General features: G+C 44.6%; 1 protein-coding gene across 1 annotated transcript; it reads left to right on the top strand.

Annotated features, from left to right (window-relative positions):
* Positions 1-283: 283 nt before the first annotated feature.
* On the top strand, positions 284-22,811 carry LOC311107184 (apolipoprotein B-100-like; the record flags this gene model as incomplete). The annotated part of the gene is given in 26 exon segments (XM_084149674.1): positions 284-341; positions 657-701; positions 2,048-2,160; positions 8,276-8,421; positions 8,551-8,698; positions 9,576-9,728; positions 9,905-10,029; positions 10,162-10,247; positions 10,397-10,847; positions 10,974-11,091; positions 11,200-11,346; positions 11,592-11,833; positions 13,580-13,802; positions 13,903-14,076; positions 14,181-14,384; positions 14,518-14,685; positions 14,945-15,150; positions 15,275-15,457; positions 15,563-15,693; positions 18,428-18,629; positions 18,750-18,922; positions 19,096-19,271; positions 19,353-19,468; positions 19,616-19,989; positions 20,245-22,715; positions 22,719-22,811. Coding segments are annotated over 26 exon segments (6,726 nt in total).
* Positions 22,812-23,020: the final 209 nt, after the last annotated feature.

Genomic DNA, 23,020 nt, shown 5'->3' with positions numbered 1-23,020 from the left:
ATCAGTCAAACCTTAGTTTGTAACAAAATGCTAATCTAATACAATCAGAGAGTCCCATCAAATCCAGTGCTGACTTGGGAGTGTTTGTGAAATTAGTTACCTTTGGCCTGCCGCAAGGATTGTCTGAACTTTGGATCCAGGGTGGTACTCTGGCGGTACTGGATCTCTGAAAGAGAGATATGAGAACTATAAAAGCCAAGAGCCAAAGCAGAGAAATCAGTCTTCAATGAAAGAGGAGGATTCCCCAATCCCAAACGCTTCCAAGAGTTTCTTCCAGCCCATTATGGGAGATACAAAGCTCTTCCTTTTGCTGCTGCTAGGCACAGCCTGTGTCTTGGCCCGTAAGTAAAGTGCAATTTACACATTGTTTTTTAGGTCCTTGTTTAATACATTATTTTCATTATTATAAAACACTTTTCTGGTAGTGCAGTTAGCATCAGATTGTGTTGAAATACGCCTGACCTTAACAAAATATAATATACCTCATTCTGAGTACCCTACTTCCAATTTTTTTTTATTGACATAGGCCTATATATAATTAATATATGCAGCTAATACATTTTACAGACAGACACTTTCTTTAATGGGGGATGTTGTGTGCACTGGTATTTGGTAACTGTTCTCCTAATGCTTTTTTTCATTTTCATCATTCACAGAGCAAGATGTTGGGAATGCTGATGGACAATCTCCAACTTGTCTCTGTAAGTTTGTTCTTTCTTCATTTACATTTTAGATGAAGGTATTACAGTATAAAATAGTCCCTAGGGAAGACTTGTTTTTCAACTAGCTTCTAAACTAAAATAATTACAAAATGTCAAGGAGAAAATAGGAGGAAATAACCATGTTGCTAGCTACTGTTAGCTTGAAGCTTCAAGAGATTTTGTTTTACCTCAGGATTAAAATGAAAATACCTGTTTTTCCACTTGAAAATATTGCTAATATAGTAAACAAGTAGTGTCGATACAAGTATGATGGGGAATTTTCGTGATTTATACACTTCATTTGTAAACATTTAAACATTTAAAAAGAGGGAACGAACAGAACAGAACAAAACTGCTGCTTACCTCAGTCATTATGGGAAAGTTCTGAACGAATACGCGTCTCTTATGTCATCAGAACCCAAAACAGGTGGGAGATTAAACAAAAAGGAGGGTGATTTTGTGAGAAGTAATCACTGCTTGTTATAACCATAGAGGAAGAGGTGAATCTTTGTTATAACTCCTTGTAGCCTACTCAAATCAGCAGTGGTGTAAAGTACTTAAGTAAAAATACTTTAAAGTACTACTTAAGTCGTTTTTTGAGGTATCTGTACTTTACTATTTCTATTTTTGAGTACTGTTACTTTTACTTCACTACAATCCTAAAGAAAATAATGTACTTTGTTCTCCATACATTTTCCCTGACACCCAAAAGTACTCGTTACATTTTCAATGCTTAGCAGGACAGGAAAATGGTCCAATTCACTCACTTATCAAGAGAACATCCCTGGTCATCCCTACTGCCTCTGATCTGGAGGACTCACTAAACACAAATGCTTTGTTTGTAAATTATGTCTGCGTGTTGTAGTGTGCCCCTGGCTATCTGTAAATAAAAAAAATACAAGAAAATTGTGCCGTCTGATTTGCTTATTATAAGCAATTTGAAATTATGTATACTTTAACTTTTGATACTTAAGTATATTTTTGCAATTACATTTACTTTTGATACTTAAGTATATTTAAAAACAAATACTTTTAGACTTTTACTCAAGTAGTATTTTTCTGGGTGACTTTCACTTTTTGTATCAAGTCATTTTGCGTTAAGACATCTTTACTTTTACTTAAGTATGACAATTGGGTACTTTTTCCACCACTGGACTTTGAGCTCTTATGATGAGATCACCGTTCAGTATCAGGTTGACTTGCCAGTTTCCTTACTCAATAGTCAACCAGAACTCCTTATCTCACTAGAGATAAGATGTCTTTCAACATATGTCCAATCTGTACTTATTGCTCCCCTCTTGCTAATACATTAAATTGCAATGTCATTTATACCCCCTTCTTCTTAGTGGCAAAGAGGTTCAAGAACTTCAGGAGATTTGTGTACGAGTATGAAGTCGAGACCCTTAATGGCGTAAATGGAGCTACCAGCCTCAAGAATGGCCCTAAAGTCACCTGCAAGGTACGTGACAGACAGCTGAACCCAGAGCCCTCAATCAACTCTTCTGTGCTTTTGCTCAACTTCCATTCCTCAAAGCTGTTAATGAGAACCTTGACGACCTTGTACCTAGCCGGTGGGGATTCCGGTGGGGTACCCCCACTCAGGTAGTGGCAGTGCTGGCAACACTGGCTGCAGTAACCCATGGGGAGGGGGTCACACTCGGACAATCAGAGAAGGGGCATATTATTGTGGCCCTGGTGGCACAAAATAATCAAAGGTCTGACTGCACAGAGATGCTGGGGAAAAAGGGTCACAACGGGGGACCAGAGTGTGTGTGTTTCATGGGAGGAGGGTGGATCGGATCTTCGTCACCTAGAACTTGACATTGGTTAATCAAATCTCACATTTTTGCTCAATCTTGCATGCTTTCTCAAACAGCTGTAACTGTATATGCATTCGTAAATCAGGTCCTTTCTTGAGTTGGGCTCTGGGATGTAACAACATTTGAGCATCTGAGCTTATGGTTGATTGTGGTTGAAAGGGGTTGAGTGTGTAAGAGTGTGTAAGAGTGTGTGTGTGTGCGTGTGTGTGTGTGTGTGTGCGCGTGTGTGTGTGTGTGTGTGTGTGTGTGTGTGTGTGTGTGTGTGTATCCCACATCTGTTGCAAGGGGGTAAGGATGTTAGGGACAATATAGGATGAATCACAATAATTGTGTGCTAAAATAGTAATTGCTTGACAAAAATGCAATGCAATGGCAATCCTGGTTATAGGTAACAATCCTTTGAATGAACTGCCGACATTATTACGCATATTAATTGTTAATAATGGAAATTAAGATATGCAAGATATTTGAATAGATATATATTTTTAATAGGTATATATAAGGCAAATTGAGGCGAGAGCATTGGGAATACTTTTAGAGGTTAATCTGCTTCTGTTCTGTGGGTGGCACTGTGTACTGACCGGGAGACCCATGGGGCGGCGCACAATTGGCCCAGTGTCGTCCAGGGTAGGGGAGGGACTGGCCGGCATGGATGTAGCTCAGTTGGTAGAGCATGGCATTTGCAACGCCAGGGTTGTGGGTTCAATTCCCATGGGGGGCCAGTATGAAAAATAAAAAATAATAATGTATGCACTCACTAACTGTAAGTCTCTCTGCATAAGAGCGTCTGCTAAATGACTAAAATGAAAAATGTAAGTTGGAAGTTTACATACACTTAGGTTGGAGTCATTAAAACTAGTTTTTCAACCACTCCACAAATTTCTTGTTAACAAACTATAGTTTTGGCAAGTCGCTTAGGACATCTACTTCGTGCATGACACGAGTAATTTTTCCAACAATTGTTTACAGACAGATTATTTCACTTATAATTCACTGTATCACAATTCCAGTAGGTCAGAAGTTTACATACACTAAGTTGACTGTGCCTTTAAACAGCTTGGAAAATTCCAGAAAATGATGTCATGGCTTTAGAAGCTTCTGATAGGCTAATTGACATAATTTGGAATTGCAATTGGAGGTCTACCTGTGGATGTATTTCAAGGCCTACCTTCAAACTCAGTGCCTCTTTGCTTTACGTCATGGGAAAATCAAAAGAAATCAGCCAAGATCTCAGATAAAAAATTGTAGACCTCCTCAAGTCTGGTTCATCCTTGGGAGCAATTTCCAAACGCCTGAAGGTACCACGTTCATCTGTACAAACAATAGGACGCAAGTATAAACACTATGGGACCACTCAGCCGTCATACCACTCAGGAAGGAGACGCGTTCTGTCTCCTAGAGATGAACGTACTTTGGTGCGAAAAGTGCAAATCAATCCCAGAACAACAGCAAAGGACCTTGTGAAGATGCTGGAGGAAACAGGTACAAAAGTATCTATATCCACAGTAAAACAAGTCCTATATCGACATAACCTGAAAGGCCGCTCAGCAAGGAAGAAGCCACTGCTCCAAAACCGCCATAGAAAAGCCAGACTACATTTACATTTACATTTACGTCATTTAGCAGGTATACCAGGTATTCCTTAAAGAGGTGGGGTTTCAAATGTCTCCGGAAGGTGGTGAGTGACTCCGCTGTCCTGGCGTCTTGAGGGAGCTTGTTCCACCCTTGGAGTGCTAGAGCAGTCAACAGTTTTGACTGGGCTGAGCGGGAACTGGGCTTCCGCAGAGGTAGGGGAGCCAGCAGGCCAGAGGTGGATGAACGCAATGCCCTCGTTTGGATGTAGGGATTGATCAGAGCCTGAAGGTACGGAGGTGCCGTTCCCCTCACAGCTCCGTAGGCAAGCACCATGGTCTTGTAGCAGATGCGAGCTTCAACTGGAAGCCAGTGGAGTGTGCGGAGGAGCGGGGTGACGTGAGAGAACTTGGGAAGGTTGAACACCAGACGGGCTGCGGCATTCTGGATGAGTTGTAGGGGTTTAATGGCATAGGCAGGGAGCCCAGCCAACAGCGAGTTGCAGTAATCCAGACGGGAGATGACAAGTGCCTGGATTAGGACCTGTGCCGCTTCCTGTGTAAGGCAGGGTCGTACTCTCCGAATGTTGTAGAGCATGAACCTACAGGATCGGGTCACCGCCTTGATGTTAGCGGAGAACGACAGGGTGTTGTCCAGGGTCACGCCAAGGCTCTTCGCACTCTGGGAGGAGGACACAACAGAGTTGTAAACCATGATGGCGAGATCATGGAACGGGCAGTCCTTCCCCGGGAGGAAGAGCAGCTCCGTCTTGCCAAGGTTCAACTTGAGGTGGTGATCCGTCATCCATACTGATATGTCTGCAAGACATGCAGAGATGCGATTCGCCACCTGGTTATCAGAAGGGGGAAAGGAGAAGATTAGGTGTGTGTTGTCTGCGTAGCAATGATAGGAGAGGCCATGTGAGGATATGACAGAGCCAAGTGACTTGGTATATAGCGAGAATAGGAGAGGGCCTAGAACTGAGCCCTGGGGGACACCAGTGTTGAGAGCACGTGGTGCGGAGACAGCTTCTCGCCACGCCACTTGGTAGGAGCGACCGGTCAGGTAGGACGCAATCCAAGAGTGATGGTTCACAGTATCAAAGGCAGCAGACAGGTCTAGAAGGACAAGAGCAGAGGAGAGAGAGTTAGCTTTAGCAGTGCGGAGAGCCTCCATGACACAGAGAAGAGCAGTCTCAGTTGAATGACCAGTCTTGAAACCTGACTGGTTTGGATCAAGAAGGTCATTCTGAGAGAGATAGCAAGAGAGTTGGCTAAAGATGGCACGCTCAATAGTTTTGGAGAGAAAATAAAGAAGGGATACTGGTCTGTAGTTGTTGACATCAGAGGGATCGAGTGTTGGTTTTTTGAGAAGGGGTGCAACTCTCGCTCTCTTGAAGACGGAAAGGACATAGCCAGCGGTAAAGGATGAGTTGATCAGCGAGGTGAGGTAAGGGAGAAGGTCACCGGAGATGGTCTGGAGAAGAGAGGCAGGGATAGGGTCAAGCGGGCAGGTTGTTGGGCGGCCGGCCGTCACAAGTCGCAAGATTTTATCTGGAGAGAGAGGGGAGAAAGAAGTCAAAGCATAGGGTAGGGCAGGTGAGCAGGACCAGCAGTGTCATTTGACTTAACAAATGAGGATTGGATGTCGTCAACCTTCTTTTCAAAATGGTTGATGAAGTCATCCACAGAGAGGGAGGAGGTGGGGGAGGGGGAGGAGGATTTAGCAGGGAGGAGAAGGTGGCAAAGAGCTTCCTAGGGTTAGAGGCAGATGCTTGTAATTTAGAGTGGTAGAAAGTGGCCTTAGCAGCAGAAACAGATGAAGAAAATGTAGAGAGGAGGGAGTGAAAAGATGCCAGGTCCGCAGGGAGTCTAGTTTTCCTCCATTTCCGCTCGGCTGCCCGGAGCCCTGTTCTGTGAGCTCGCAATGAGTCATCAAGCCACGGAGCTGGAGGGGAGGACCGAGCCGGCCGGGAGGATAGGGGACATAGAGAGTCAAAGGATGCAGAAAGGGAGGAGAGGAGGGTTGAGGAGGCAGAATCAGGAGATTGGAGGGAGAAGGGTTGAGCAGAGGGAAGAGATGATAGGATGGAAGAGGAGAGAGTAGCGGGAGAGAGAGAGCGAAGGTTGCGATGGCGCATTACCATCTGAGTAGGGGCAGAGTGAGTAGTGTTGGAGGAGAGCGAGAGAGAAAAGGATACAAAGTAGTGGTCGGAGACATGGAGGGGAGTTGCAGTGAGATTAGTAGAAGAACAGCATCTAGTAAAGATGAGGTCAAGCGTATTGCCTGCCTTGTGAGTAGGGGGGGACGGTGAGAGGGTGAGGTCAAAAGAGGAGAGGAGTGGAAAGAAGGAGGCAGAGAGAAATGAGTCAAAGGTAGACGTAGGGAGGTTGAAGTCCCCAGAACTGTGAGGGGTGAGCCATCCTCAGGAAAGGAACTTATCAAGGCGTCAAGCTCATTGATGAACTCTCCAAGGGAACCTGGAGGGCGATAAATGACAAGGATGTTAAGCTTAAATGGGCTAGTGACTGCGACAGCATGGAATTCAAATGAGGAGATAGACAGATGGGTCAGGGGAAAAATAGAGAATGTCCACTTGGGAGAGATGAGGATTCCTGTGCCACCACCCCGCTGACCAGATGCTCTCGGGGTATGCGAGAACACATGGTCAGACGAGGAGAGAGCAGTAGGAGTAGCAGTGTTTTCAGTGGTAATCCATGTTTCCGTCAGCGCCAAGAAGTCGAGGAACTGGAGGGTAGCATAGGCTGAGATGAACTCTGCCTTGTTGGCAGCAGAACAGCAGTTCCAGAGGCTGCCTGAGACCTGGAACTCCACGTGGGTGGTGCGTGCAGGGACCACCAGGTTAGAGAGGCAGCAGCCACGCGGTGTGAGGAGTTTGTATAGCCTGTGCGGAGAGGAGAGAACAGGGATAGACAGAGGCATAGTTGAATACGGTTTGTAACTGCACATGGGGACAAAGATCTTAGTTTTTGGAGAAATGTCCTCTGGTCTGATGAAACAAAAATAGAACTGTTTGGCCATAATTACCATTGTTATGTTTGGAGGAAAAAGGGGGTTGCTTGCAAGCCGAAGAACACCATCCCAACCGTGAAGCACGGAGGTGGCAGTGTCATGCTGTGGGGGTGCTTTGCTGCAGGAGGGACTGGCGCACTTCACAAAATAGATGGCATCATGAGGAAGGAAAATTATGTGGATATATTGAATTAACATCTCAAGACATCAGTCAGGAAGTTAAAGCTTGGTCGCAAATGGGTCTTCCAAATGGACAATGACCCCAAGCATACTTCCAAAGTTGTGGCAAAATGGCAAGTCAAGGTATTGGAGTGGCCATCACAAATCCCTGACATCAATCCTATAGAAAATGTGTGGGCAGAACTGAAAAAGAGTGTGCGAGCAAGGAGGCCTACAAACCTGACTCAGTTACACCAGCTCTGTCTGGAGGAATGGGCCAAATTTCACCCAACTTATTGTGGGAAGCTTGTGGAAGGCTACCTGAAATGTTTGACCCAAGTTAAACAATTTAAAGGCAATGCTACCAAATACTAATTGCGTGTATGTAAACTTCTGACCCACTGGGAATGTGATGAAAGAAATAAAAGCTGAAATAAATCATTCTCTCTACTATTATTCGGACATTTCACATTCTTGAAATAAAGTGGTGATCCTAACTAACATAAGGCAGGGAATTTTTACTAGGAATAAATGTCAGGAATTGTGAAAAACTGAGTTTAAATGTATTTGGCTAAGGTGTATGTAAACTTATAATAATATTATGCCATTTAGCAGACGTTTTTATCCAAAGCGACTTACAGTCATGCGTGCATACATTTTTGTGTATGGGTGGTCCCGGGGATCAAACCCACTACCTTGGCGTTACAAGCGCCGTGCTCTACCAGCTGAGCTACAGAGGACCACTTACTACTTCAACTGTATGTATATGTATATATATTTGCAAAAAAATATATGGGGGATTGGAAGTGATGCAGACAATTACATTGATGGAAGCTACAATCTATCTGCAATATTAAAGCTGATCTACCCCCTTAAGAGAGAAAAAATAAAATCATAATAATACATTTAAATAACTTCCATTCCTCCCTTATAGAAGGGAACATTAAACGAACAGTCCTCTGACCATTCCTTTTCTCCTTCGTCTCACAGGTTGAAATCGATGTGCCCCAAACATGCAGTTTTATCCTGCGCACCACAGAGTGCTCTCTGAGCGAAGTCATTGACGTTGACGCAGAGGGTTCCCCTGTGTTCATGCCCGCTGCTGGTGCTGAGGCTTTCCAGGCTGCCATGGAGAAGTACGTTATCATGTCACTTTTATCCCACAGGGATTTACAGACCTTTTCAATTTCTTTATAACCCTTCATGGTAGAATAAAAGTATACGAAATAAGTAGTTACTAAGATGATCACCCCTTTCTTGAACAGGAACCCCCTGAAGGTCATGGTTGAGGGACAGACAGGTGTGAAACTCTTCCCTGAGGAGGATGAGACCATCACCATCTTGAACATCAAAAGAGGAATTGTCTCTGCTTTAATCGTGCCTGCTTTGGAGGAGGAGAAGAACAAGGACATGGTAAGAGCTGACAACAGTAATTTCCTCACCTGCCATCTCACTGCCAATTATTCAGTGACGTGAAATAACAGTACTAAGGTCTGGTCATCAAGGCAATTGGATTTTGTTTGTGCTATATCAGGGTGATAAATATCAAACCACAAGTTGTTAGAATGACTCCCTAGAATGACACCACCATATACAGTATAAAGCTGCAGGTTAAAGTCCTTAATAGCCTTATGTTAAGACAGTGTGGCTCCTCCTGTGCTCTATCTATTATATGGAGTTGACCATTCTAGATCTATATACTGTAGATAGCCTTTTTGGGAACAGTCGTGAAAAGGAAACACAGATGGCAAAGTATACTGTGTAAACCTAATAATAGATACTTCCTCTCCTGAAATGGATGAATGGACCTCGCTAAAGTCGTGTAGCTCACTTCATTACTCCCTTCTTGTTTAAAAAGCTCTGTTCCACAAGCTTCCAACATACCTCACTTCCCTTTTGGAATATAAAAATATGAGCTGCCAAAGCTCTTCGCAGTGTTTGTTAACTCTTGAGGTCCCTCTTTACGCCACAAAGTTTGGTAAATCCGCCTTCATTTTTAATGCACCACAGTTATGGAATACCTTACAAAACAAATGACAGTTTAAAACTGTTAAAGGAGTTGTTTCAATTGATTATAATAACATGTAATAACCTGATGTAATGTATTTTTAGCTGTCTTGTAGTTTTTTATATATATTTTCTTGTTGTTGTTGCTGTATTGATGTACTTTTTGTCCTCAGGGCACTATTGTTAATGAGACACTGGTCTCAATTGGGTTTCCCTGAATAGATAAAAGTTATTAAAATAAATAATATTCTTTCACTCATACAAAAACTCTCACAACTTTCAGGCCACCCTTCATGGAGTGTGTGAGACTGACTTCACCGTTAACTCCAGGGAAGACATAGCCACTGATGTCACCGTCACCAGGGACCTGTCCAAATGTGACAGCTTCATTGCCCAGAGGGACCACACCAGCCCCCTGGCTATCATCTCTGGCATGGTAAGAGGGGGGAAAAAACTAAACTTGATGGCGATCCTTTACAAAAAAAACATTTGGTAATTTTTCGATTAAGCACTACATTTGAATTGAATATCATAGTTGTATTAATTTACACCATAAACCCACCATGATTGTTGTTCCTGACAAAGCATTTGATTCTGGTTCCCTGTCAACAGCAATACCCACTGTCCAAGCTGATCAGCAGCACCCAGACTTGCAATTACAAGTTTGACAATCAGAAAAAGCACATGACTGCTGGATCCTGCACTGAGAATCACATTTTCCTGCCTTTCTCCCACCAGTAAGTCCAGACAACTACATATCTGTTTTTCCAGTGAATAGCATACTGAGTCTGCAATGATGTTAGCCCAGATATGATCCTGGCCAGTTTGTGATTCATCAAATGTTCTTCCATCCTGTTTCCCAAATGCAGGACTGAGTATGGAGTGTCAACACTGGTGAAACAGACTTTGACTCTCCTGGAGACAAGCAAGATCAACGAAAGAGTCTTCAACCACAGTAAGAATTTCCTCTCATAGTTCCCTTTACTGTTCAACCTTAAAAAACAGGACAAAATTCAGCTTTTACCAAAATTATGAACAGTATGTGTACTGTACCAGGCGGCCATTACAAAATTATCTCGAAAACATATATTTTACTCTCTGAAGATGAGGCCAACCTCAAGGGTCTGCCCATGGAAGCCGCTGAGGACAAAGCTGCCGTCCAAACCGCAAATGCTGCTCTTGCCACCATGAGGGAACTGAACAACCTGTCCGAGACCAACCAGGGCCACCAGCGTGCTAGCACCTTCCAGAGACTCGTGGCCGAGCTCCGTGGACTGAAGGGTGAGACTATGAGCCCCGCCGTCCCCGAGATGGTGTCCGTGTCGTACGCCCTGACCTGGCAGGCCCTGGCTCAGTGTGGTACCCCCGAGTGCAGCAGTGCCATGCTCCAGCACCTCAGGACCTTTGGGACTGAATCTATTGAGGTTGATGCTGCCGTCTATGCCCTGGGACTCCTGCCCCACCCCTCCCGCCTCCTGGTCAAAGACATGCTCAGCATGGCTCAGTACAAACAGAGCAAGCCCATCATGTTTTCTCTAGGTAACGTTGTCAGAAAGTAAGTCCAAAATGTATGCTCTACTTGGTTATCGACGGTGACGGACAATGACTTATGGTTTCAATTTAGTTGAATAAACATTGTGGTCCAAATGTTCATTGCCACCCTCTTGTTTTGTGTTACTAGGCTCTACCAGGCTGAGGGCAAAGTCACCCCCGAGATCACTGCTGTGTCTGAGTTCCTCGCCTCCCTTCTGGGTGCTGAATGCACTGGAGAGAAGGATCTGACCTTCCTGACCCTGAGGGTATGTTGTTGCTCAACCAATCAGCTACTTCCCACCTAATCACATGACATGGAAAGTTCGACTTCATTGCTTGTTTATCTGAATCTCTCTTTTTGTAATGGCGTCCAGGTTGTTGGCAACATTGGAGAGGCCATGGAGGCTGCCGACGCTACCATGAAGACCACCCTGCTGAAGTGCATGAGACAGCCCGCCACAACCCTGCAGGTGCAGCTCGCCGCCATCCAGGCCTTCAGACGCATGTCTGTGACCGATGAGGTAAACTATATGCAAACTCCAATACAAACTTGAAAAATACAAATAAAATGGGCCTGTATTCAAAAAGTGTCTCTGAGAAAAGTAATGATCAAGGATCACGTCCTCCTTATCCATATAATGTTGTTCATTATGATCCAATCAGCACTCCTACTCTGATACTCTTTGTGCATAAGGGCCCTGCACTGCTATACTGTAGCACGCATTCTCCTTTAACTAATTAGCTGCCATTTTGTTTTCATTTCCAGGTGCGCTCTAACCTCCAGAGAGTGAGCTCATACTCTAAGGGTGCCGTGCAGAAGAGACTGGCAGCCTACCTGATTCTGATGAGGACACCTGGGGCAAGTGACCTGGAGCTGGTGAAGAAAATACTGAAGGCATCGATGCAGGAGCAGAAACCAGAGGTCCAGGAGCAGAATGCGCAGGTCAAGGCCTTTGTGACCTCTCATATCTACAACATCATCCACTCCAATGACCCCGAGACCATGAAGTATGTATAAACTTCCTCTGAAACAGACTATCATAATTTTGACCACCAAAATAGTCAACTATCTAGTGTTCTACAGTGGCTTGCGAAAGTATTCACCCCCCTTGGCATTTTTCCTACTTTGTTGCCTTACAACCTGGAATTAAAATTGATTTTTGGGTGGTTTGTATTATTTGATTTACACAACATGCCTACCACTTTGAAGATGCAAAATCTTTTCTATTGTGAAACTAAGACAAAAAAACAGAAAACTTGAGCGTGCATAACTATTCACCCCCCCCCCCCCCCCAAAGTCAATACTTTGTAGAGCCACCTTTTGCAGCAATTACAGCTACAAGTCTCTTGGGGTATGATTTTTGCCCATTCTTAAAGGCAAAACTGCTCCAGCTCCTTCAAGTTGGATGGGTTCCGCTGGTGTACAGCAATCTTTAAGTCATACCACAGATTCTCAATTGGATTGAGGTCTGGGCTTTGACTAGGCCATTCCAAGACATGTAAATGTTTCCCCTTAAACCATTCAAGTGTTGCTTTAGCAGTATGCTTAGGGTCATTGTCCTGCTGGAAGGTGAACTTCTGTCCCAGTCTCAAATCTCTGGAAGACTGAAACAGGTTTCCCTCAAGAATTTCCCTGTATTTAGCGCCATCCATCATTTCTTCAATTCTGACCAGTTTCCCAGTCCCTGCCGATGAAAAACCTCCCCACAGCATGATGCTGCCACCACCATGCTTTACTGTGGAGATGGTGTTCTCGGGGTGATGAGAGGTGTTGGGTTTGCGCCAGACATAGCGTTTTCCTTGATGGCCAGAAAGCTCAATTTTAGTCTCATCTGACCAGAGTACCTTCTTCCATATGTTTGGGGAGTCTCCGACATGCCTTTTGGCGAACACCAAACGTGTTTGCTTATTTTGTTCTTTAAGCAATGGCTTTTTTCTGGCCACTCTTCCGTAAAGCCCGGCTCTGTGGAGTGTATGGCTTAAAGTGGTCCTTTGGACAGATACTCCAATCTCCGCTGTGGAGCTTCGCAGCTCCTTCAGGGTTATCTTTGGTCTCTTTGTTGCCTCTCTGATTAATGTCCTCCTTGCCTGGTCCGTGAGTTTTGGTGGGCGGCCCTTTCTTGGCAGGTTTGTTGTGGTGCCATATTCTTTCAATTCTTTAATAATGGATTTAATGGTGCTCCGTGGGATGTTCAAAATGTTCGATATTTTTTTATAACCCAACCCTGATCTGTACTTCTCTACAACTTTGTCCCTGACCTGTTTGGAGAGCTCCTTGGTCTTCATGGTGCCACTTGCTTGGTGGTGCCCCTTGCTTAGTGGTGTTGCAGACTCTGGGACCTTTCAGAACAGGTGTATATATACTGATATCATGTGACAGATCATGTGACACTTAGATTGCACACAGGTAGACTTTATTTAACTAATTTTGTGACTTCTGAAGGTAATTGGTTGCACCAGATCTCATTTAGGGGCTTCATAGCAAAAGGGGTGAATACATATGCACACACCACTTTGCCGTTATTTATTTTAGAGAATTTTTTGAAATAAGTACTTTTTTTCATTTTACTTCACCAATTTGGTCTATTTTGTGTATGTCCATTACATGAAATCCAAATAAAAATCCATTTAAATTACAGGTTGTAATGCAACAAAATAGGAAAAAGGCCAAGGGGGATGAATACTTTTGCAAGGCACTGTACCTATCTACTTAATATTAATACATTTTCACCATATTCTTGCTTTTCTACTCAGGCTGGGTGACAAGATCATGGATGTCCTTGCTGACCCTACCATTGCAACCACTCATGGTGACTACGCTACTATGTCTCGCAACTACAAGATGGATGCTGCCATGACTGGCATGAAGACCAGCATGCAAGGAAACATTATCTTTGATCCCACCAGCCAACTGCCCAGGGAGATCATGCTTGAGACTACCCTGAAGGCATTCGGCTATAACATGGACATGTGGGAGGTATGCAAAAACAGAAAGATGTTTTTATGTCTAGTAACAGGCTTTCTAATGTGATTTTGTTATATATCTACTCTACATTGCATTGTTCTTTTGTCTATAGATTGGCATAGAAGGAAAAGGCTTTGAGCCAACCATTGAGGCTCTGTTCGGAAAGAACGGGTTCTTCCCCGACACTGTGTCCAAGGCTATGTATTGGGCTGGAGACAAGATGCCAGACCAGGTCAACGAGGTTCTGAAGAACTTTGCTGCCCCCTTGAAGAACGAGAAAACTAAGGTTACCACACATCTTGTCATGTTTTTATTACTCCCCTGCATGCTCACATTCAGTTTGCATTATTTGATCAATGTGTGTTAACTCTACTCAAACCTTTTGTTCAGGTCCCAGAGAACCTCATGAGGGAAATTATCCGCAACTTCAACAAGCTGGCAAATGACCTGCAGGCTCAGGAGTCCCCTGAAGCCATGGCCTACCTGAGGATCATGGGAACTGAGCTTGGATACATCAAGGGCAGCGAGCTGAAGGGCATGGCCCAATATGCAGCCATGTATGCTGAGATCCTCCTCAAGACCATGCCCACAGAGGTAATTCACCTGCATACATCTACCTGTACCTCCAAGTGTGAAGAACACTCGTTTTATGCTATTTCCTGCTGAGAACAATTTAATGTACAACATTTATTATTATAACATCAATTAATTTCTTCCCTGGGTTTAGGTCATGCAGAAGATGGTGGCAAGCACTAACAATGAATTGTTCGCCCATTACATCTTCATGGACAACAAGTTCTCTCTGTCAACTGCCTCTGGCTTCCCTCTTAAGTTCTCTCTGTCCGGTACCTTTGCCCCCGGAGCTAAGGGAGGCCTCCGCATTCAGCGTAACATGGTAAATATCCCATTCTCTGTTATCTACTATCTTACTGCACTTAACATTCTTTCGGAAAATACTAATTCAATTTTGTATTTCATTTTCAGTAACAGTAGTTTTTCATATAATTTATACATTTGTATCACATTGTTTGTAAATATTTATAAACATTCTCAAGCATTTATAACATTGGTAGTAATAATATATTAAATATTTATAAGCATTTATACATATAACCAAGTTTTCTAATGTGCCTCTCACTGCTATGTTTTAACAGCAGGAAGTGTCCTTCATGCCCTCTGTGGGAGTGGAGTTCGTCACCCAGATGGGAGTCCACATCCCAGAGTTTGTCATCTCCGCTGTGGAGATGCACACTAACATGTACCACGAGAGCGCCGTCAATGCCAAGATCACCATGGAGCAGAACCATATCAAGCTGAGAATCCCCGCTCCTCGGGGCTCCACCCAGCTCTTCAGAGTCAGGTAAAAGAAAATGTACCTCAAAAAGTAAATAAATAAAAAAAAAGCTCATTTTCTATTGAGTAAATGTATCAAAAGTCATATGATTTGTCAGTGATTTTGTTCTTCTGCACTTCTTCAACAATAGTAACAGAATGCTGACAGTGACCTCTGGTCAGGCTACTCTGATCCCCCCCATGGATGAGGGCAGGACCAACATCGTGAAATGCAGCCCTCTCTTCTCTGGAGTGAAGTACTGCACCACCGTCCGTTACAACATCGCTGGTGACAACGCTGCCGCTCCCTATTTCCCTCTCAACGGAGAGACTAAGTAAGTACAACATTTTAGGGAGTTTGGATGGGTTTATAGAAGGTTATTGCTAATCATATTTGAAGGTCACACTAGCATCATACTAAACAACAGTCTCTCTCCTAGGTTTGCTGTTGACATCCAGCCCACTGGCGAGGTCTCGGAGTACACCGCCACCTTCGCCTATGAGCTCCTCAGCGAGGGCAAGGAGGGACGCCAAAAGGTTGACACTGTGATGATGATCCTGAGAGCAGAGGGTAGGAACATCTCTGTCTAAGCACTAAATTTCCCATGGTTAATGCTTTGGTATTTTTTCAATATATAGCAGTGGTATGAATCAACTCAATTTGTGTGGTTAACACCTTTAGACAGAGCAAACCTAGAAAAAGCCTCAGACCTTAAAACATAGCTAGCCGCCTGCTCACCTGTGCAGAGCAACTAGGCCCTATCTTTAATTACGTCTTTAAGTTGTCACTCAACCAGCAGAGGGTGCCGAATCTATGGAAACAGTCTACTGTGATCCCAGTCGCAAAGAACAACCACACAAAGGTTCTTAATGACTACAGACCAGTCACCTTGACCTCCTTGGTCATGAAGTCCTTTGAGAAACTGATTAAGAAGGAGCTTTTGGACAAGACACAGCACCTTCTTCATCCGTTTCAGTTTGCATAAAGGGCTAAACGGGGTGTACAGGATGCTACTGTCACCCTTCTTGACCTTCTATGCAAACATCTAGAGGTCTGCTTTTAACACCATTCAACCCCACCTGTTAGTGAACTAACTCACTAATAATTTTGGTGTAGGTTCTCATGTAGTGGGCTGGATACTTGACTTTCTAACCAACATAATCTAGAGGGTGAGTGTGAATGGCTACTTGTCAGGGGAGCTGTCATCATCAACAGGCTCACCCCAGGAGTGTGTCCTCTCACCACTCCTCTATATCCTATACACTGATAATTGTCGTAGCCAGTATGAGAACCGACACATCCTGAAGTTGGACAACTGACGTGGACGACTGTAATAGTCAGTCTCCTTCATGCCGATGAAACTGCCCACGATCCTGTTGTTTATGATTTTGTACATTGTTGCGTTCTTACAGCTGAATGTGACAAAAACCAAAGATATGTGTATTGATTTGAGGCATCAACCCCCTACCCCTCTGAACCCTATCATCAATGGCCAGGTGGTAGACACTGTTGACAAATACAAGTATCTTGGCACAATGATTGATAATAAATTGAACTTTGAGTGTAACACTGACATTTTTGTGTAAGAAGGGCAAGCAACGCCTTTTTTGTCTCGGGAAACTGGCAAAGTTCCAGGTAGACAGGACCTTGATGACTCTCTTTTATAAGTCGTACATAAAGTCTGCGTTAACATTGTCTTTGATTTGCTGGTACGGCAACCTTTGTGTCAAAGCAAAAAAAAGGCACTAACTAGAATAGTGAAAGTGGGCAGTAAGAACACAGGAGTCCAGCAGAGTAGTCGGTCTGATCTGTACAAAGGCAGAATCAGACAGAAAGGCAGAATCCTTTCTGTCTGATTGTGCCCACCCCCTACACCATGAGTTCCAGGTCCTACCCTCTGGCTCCTGGTTTAGATTACCCACTATTAAGACTAACAGATACAATCACTCCTTCACCCCGATGACCATTGCCCTTTTGAATACAGGGAAGAGAAGAAGGTAGGCTAGGGATGATGATGATGTTGAGGATGACGATGGTAATATGTTGTTGTTGATAATGATGATGATGATCATTTTAGTTTTTGTCAGCACATTGTTGATATGTTGTTAACGAGATGATCTAAGAATGCACAGACCACTTTACTTATTAGGCAACTTTGGCTTGCTATACTTTTTTTGCTGTTATTGTGAAGTGGAAATGTCAAGGAGCAACAACAGTTCAGCCACGAAGTGGTAGGCCACACAAGCTCACAGAACAGGACCACCGAGCGCTGAAGCGCGCACCGCGTAGAAATCGTCTGTCCCCGGTTGCAACACTCACTACTGAGTTCCAAACTGCCTCTGGAAGCAATGTCAGCACAAGAACTGTTCGTCGGGAGCTTCATGAAATGGGTTTCCATGGCTGAGCAGCCGCACACAAGCCTAAGATCATCATGCACAATTGCAAGTGTCGGCTGGAGTGGTGTAAAGCTCGCCACCATTGGACTCTGGAGCAGTGGAAACGCGTTCTCTGAATCACGCTTCACCATCTGGCAGTCCGACGGACGAATCAGGGTTTGGCGGATGCCAGGAGAACGCCAACTGTCCCAATATATAGTGCCAACTGTAAAGTTTGGTGGAGGAGGTATAATGGTCTGGGGCTGTTTTTCATGGTTCGGGCTAGGCCCCTTAGTTCCAGTGAAGGGAAATCTTAACACTACATCATACAATGACATTCTAGACGATTCTGGGCGATTCTGTGGGGAAGGCCCTTTCCTGTTTCAGCATGATAAAGCCCCCGTGCACAAAGGTCCATACAAAAATGGTTTGTCGGGATTGGTGTGGAAGAACTTGTCTGGCCTGCACAGAGCCCTGACCTCAACCCCATCGAAAACCTTTGGGATGAAATAGAATGCCGACTATGAGCCAGGCCTAATCGCCCAACATCAGTGCCCGACCTCACTAATGTTCTTGTGGCTGAATGGAAGCAAGTCCCCACAGCAATGTTCCAACATCTAGTGGAAAGCCTTCCCAGAAGAGTGGAGGTTGTTATAGTAGCAAAGGGGGGACCAACTCCATATTAATGCCCATGATTTTGGAATGAGATGTTCGACGAGCAGGTCTCCACATACTTTTGGTAATGTAGTGTATTTGTATTGATGGCTGTCAGCCCTATGACTTGATATACTAGCTCATTGTATTCACTATAACTGTGTGGCATTATGATCCATATGGATTTTATATGTTCAATGTTGTTTTTTATGTTCCTTTGTTGCAAAACCAATTGCCCTCTGGGACAAACACTCTCCTCCTCCTTGTTTCTTTAGGTGCTGAACCCACTGAGGCCACCGCCACCATGAAGTACAACAGGAACAGGAACGTCCTGACCACCAACGTCCAGATCCCCGACTACGATGTGGAGGCAGGAATCAGTGTTGGTCTCACCGACAGCAGAGCCAATGGAAAGTCCATCACCATTGACATCACCAACAAGAACATCCCTCAGCTGTCTCTGATTGGCCGTGCCAAGTAAGTAAACGCAAAAGCCCTCCCCATTAGCCACATTCATTGGTCCTTGTCTTCATAGATCAGCACACATTGGAAATTAATTGAATCACTAAGAGATTCTGATGGTTTTCTTTCCTCCAGGCTTAAGAACATGATCGACGGTATGGTGCAGGTCCAGCTGGTTGTCCCTGCCTTCAAGACTGATGCAGCTATAACTGCCACCATGAAGAGTGCAGAGGAACTCACCCTGGAGCTCAGGAGTGACATCAAGCTCCCCGAGACCACCTGCTTTCAGGGAATCATCTTCAAATATGGTACGCTAATTCTACAAATTGATAACACACCACTGTGTGGGGTGGAGGGCTGATCTTTATGTGATTTTCACTTTATGTTCACTTTATGTGTGATTATGTTTATTTCACTTGTATGAAATGGACATAATGTTCAAAGTTGAATGTACTAATAATACAGCATATGTTCCTTTTAGATGAGAACAAGGTTCAGGTTCAGCTGGTGTCCGACATGGGCTCCGAGATCCAGAAGCTTATCCCTAACACCGAAGCCCTTCAGGCTTGGCTGAAGCAACTCTCTGAGGACATTCTGGACCAGCAGGTGGTCAAGACCGACATGAAACTGCGTCACATCTTCATCAAGTCTCTTGAGGTAAGACATAACACCTAAATCCTTTTCATAGTCACCTCAATTCTTTCAATTTCCATAGAAGTTAAACCAATTTTTTAACAGGCCAGCAACAATTGGTTGGACAAGATCACCACTGATGTTCCCATGGTTGAGACATTGAAGGACAACATGCCAGAGCTGGCAATGCCCACTATGCCCAAGAGACTGTACCTGAAATCGTAAGCACATCTGAAAGAAGTTAACTCTTTTTGAGTCTCTTTTCTTTGTTGCCTAGTAATCTATGTGATGTCAGTGTCCAAAAAGTCCATCCATAGACATCTCATTGATAGTAACAAACTATTTGCATTCTTTAATTCCTTCAACAGTGAGAGCACATTCAAATACCAGTTCAACAAGGACCGTGTCACCATCAGCATCCCCATGCCACTCGGAGGAAAGTCATCTGAGGAGCTGAGGATCCCTGCCATGCTGACCACCCCAAGTCTGTCCATGCCCCAGGTCGGTCTGGAGCTTGCCTCCAAGGATGTCCAGGTCCCCACCTTCTCCATCCCCTCCAACTACGACCTCTCTGTGCCACTCCTCGGAATGGTCGAAATGTCTGCTAAGGTGAACAGCAACTACTACAACTGGGAGGGCATGGTCTCCGGTGGCAACAACTCTGTGGAGTCCCCCAGCTACATTGCTCAGTTTAAGGTGGTCGTTGACAGTCCAATTGAACTCCTCGCTTTCACATCTGAAGGTAAACCTTTACTCTTAACTTTTTTCAAACTTTTATATTTTTTATAACCTTATCAAAAGCATATAGTTAATTTAAAATCCGAATCAGAAAGGCGTTTTACAGATTGCCGTATTATCTGTATTATTTTGGAGGGGGGACATATTACATTATAACTTCAAATTAGATTATACAATATAACTTACCTTAAGTCAGTTTGACTAATTTACCTTGTGTGTACTATAGTGATTTCATGTCCCTTGTTTTGTCTCTTTATAGGAACTGCCCTCATCACTGACATGCCAGAATACTCTCTGAAGGCTATTGTGAATGGTTCACTGAGCCACAAGCTCATTGACAGCAGCTTTGAGGTCATGGAAACTGTCAGTGTGTCAGACAAAGTTAGAGCCACAGGCAACCACAAGATTCAGGCCTTCAGCTCTCTGGGTCTGCAGACATCCCTGGACATCACTTCCCAGGCCTCCCTGGCCTCTGGCATGCTAATCGGAGATGCTAATATGGATGGTAGTGTAACCCTTGGGTCCATGACCGCCAGCACCACCTACTCCCAGTCCTTCTCTGTCAAGCCCATAAAGAAAGAAGCCAGAGCCGAGTCCACACTGAGGATGAACTCCCCAATCCTGGAGATTATCAACAGGCTGAAGGCCAGCTATGCTGATGAGCAGCTTCTGATTGAGTCCAACACCAACCTGAACAACAACCCCATTAAGCACACCACCAAGTTCAGCATTGGCTACAAGGAGGCCCAGCTGACCATCAAGACTGACTCTGTGACCAAGGCTAAAGAGAAAATGATCCGCAGCCAAGTGGACTTCACCGCCTCTAGGAATGAAGCCAGCATCAGTGTAGAGAACCAGGCTGATGATACCGAGAACCGTGCCTATTCCCTACTCTCCGGAGCCCTGAACACAGCCGGCCTGGAGATCAACGCTGACTCTTCCGTCAACTACCACATCAGCCGCGCCTCCCACAAGGCCACTCTGACGCTGAACCAGGAAGGTCTGGCAACAAGCGCCACCACCACCGCCGCAAGCTTTCCCCTGACCTTCGAGAATGTCTTCCATTGTGGAGTCGATACCACCAGGGCCCACATGTCCCTCAACACCAAGGGAGCCATTTTGGAGAACACCGCTGTCCTCAACTTGGAGGGGAAAGTGGCAAGCTCTGAGGTCTACCTGAACAGCATGTACATTGGCAATCTCTTCGAAACCAACACCAGGAACATAGTGAACCTGAAGGTGAACGAAGACGGCCTGGCCCTCTCCAACAACCTGGTCGCTGCCCTGTATCAGATGGAGACTGAGAACACACACACCCTGACTCTCACTCTCAAATCCCTGGCCTTCCGCTCCAAGACTGAGAACTTCTTAAACGAGGAGAACACCTACAAGCACGACATCTCTGTCGACATTCAGCACGTTGGTGTATCTGTGAACATGAACAACGACCTCAAGATCACAGACATCCACTTTGTCAACGAGGCCATGTTCAAGGTAGAGGATTACAAGATGGAACTGACTGGCAACCTGAAGGGAGTCTCTAACGAAGAGGCCAATTTCAAGCACACCTATGAGATCAGTTTTGCTGACGTGACCGCCACTGCTAAGTGCAACACCCATGGAAAATACATGTCATCTCAGATTACCCACACCGCTGACCTTGAGATTGCTGGTCTGTCCACCAAGTTCAACAGCGTGGCTAGCATCAAATCCCAAACTATTCTGGGGACAGCACTGAACCTGGACAGCACTGTCAACGTTGTTGCTGAGCCATTCATGGTTGACATTTCTGCCCTATTCAACTCCAACGGAACTCCGAAGATGTTTGGAATTCAGAACATTGAGCTGTTCAACCAGTTCCTGTTGAAAGCGGAGCCCCTGGCTTTCTCCCACTCCTACGAATGCAAGGCCTCCACAACCCTCCTGCTGGAAAATGGAGACTCCGTCGAGACCAACCTGGGCAACAAGATCATCAGTAGTCTGACTCCTCAGGAGCAGTATGCCTCAATAAAGATGACATCCAAACTGAACAACCATGAATTCAACCAGGAACTTAGCACCATGAACAATGCTGAAATTATGGGAATGGATATGACAGGAGCTGTTTTCACCACCATCTTGAACAAGGCCAGTGAAAACCAGGAATACGCCATCTCTGGCTCCCTGAAGTACAAGAAGAATAGTGACAGCTATTTCATTCAGCTGCCTTTCGTTGAGCATATGCCTGCGGTTATTAAACAAGTCAAAATTGCAATGATGATGACGATGGAGAACAGCAAAGGCCTGCTGCTAGATATTGACACCAAGTATGAAATCAGAGCCAAGATCCAGGGGAAAGTGGGAGAACTGAAACAAGTTGTTGAGAGCTTCGACATCAACCTGTTCATTCAGGACCTGAAGAACTTAATCAACTCCATTGAAAGCCACATTCCTACACTGATGTCCAAGTTTCCCACTGAAGAAATCATGAATGTCCTGAAGTCAGTCAAGGACACCGTTATGAGTTGGATCAAGAAAAATGACATCGCTGGCAAGATGAATGCTATTTACACCAAAATTGATGAGATCCTGTCCAATTATGAGGTTGAAAAGATGGTTGAGAACATAATGGATGAGGTTGTGGAAATCATGAAGTCCCACCAGCTCAGAGAACATATTCAGTCAGCAATCAATGCTCTTACGTCTATTGACATCCAAGCCACACTGAAGAAAATCATGGCACATGTGAACTAATTTGTAAATGAACTGAATGCCTTTGACTTCAAGCAAATGGTAGACGACATGAGTGTATATTTCATTATAACTTCAAAAATAAATCTTGGATGACCTGATGGCCACCATGGAGAAGATACAGGAGCAGTTGATCGTCATTGTGAAGAAAGTTGGAGATGTCACTCTGGAAGATATCATGAGCAGGCTGTCTGCATTCCTGCGCTTAACTTTGGAGAAAACCGAAGAGCTCATTGTCTCCCCCAAATCTCAGGATGCGGAGAAACTCACCATGTGGATGAGCAACGTCTACAGCGACGCCATCA

The sequence above is a fragment of the Coregonus lavaretus genome, assembly GCF_964263955.1.
Source record: "Coregonus lavaretus genome assembly, chromosome: 31".
Lineage (NCBI taxonomy): Eukaryota > Metazoa > Chordata > Actinopteri > Salmoniformes > Salmonidae > Coregonus > Coregonus lavaretus.
The sequence above is the reverse complement of the archived record's forward strand: the minus strand, read 5'-3'. Positions and strand labels throughout refer to the sequence as shown.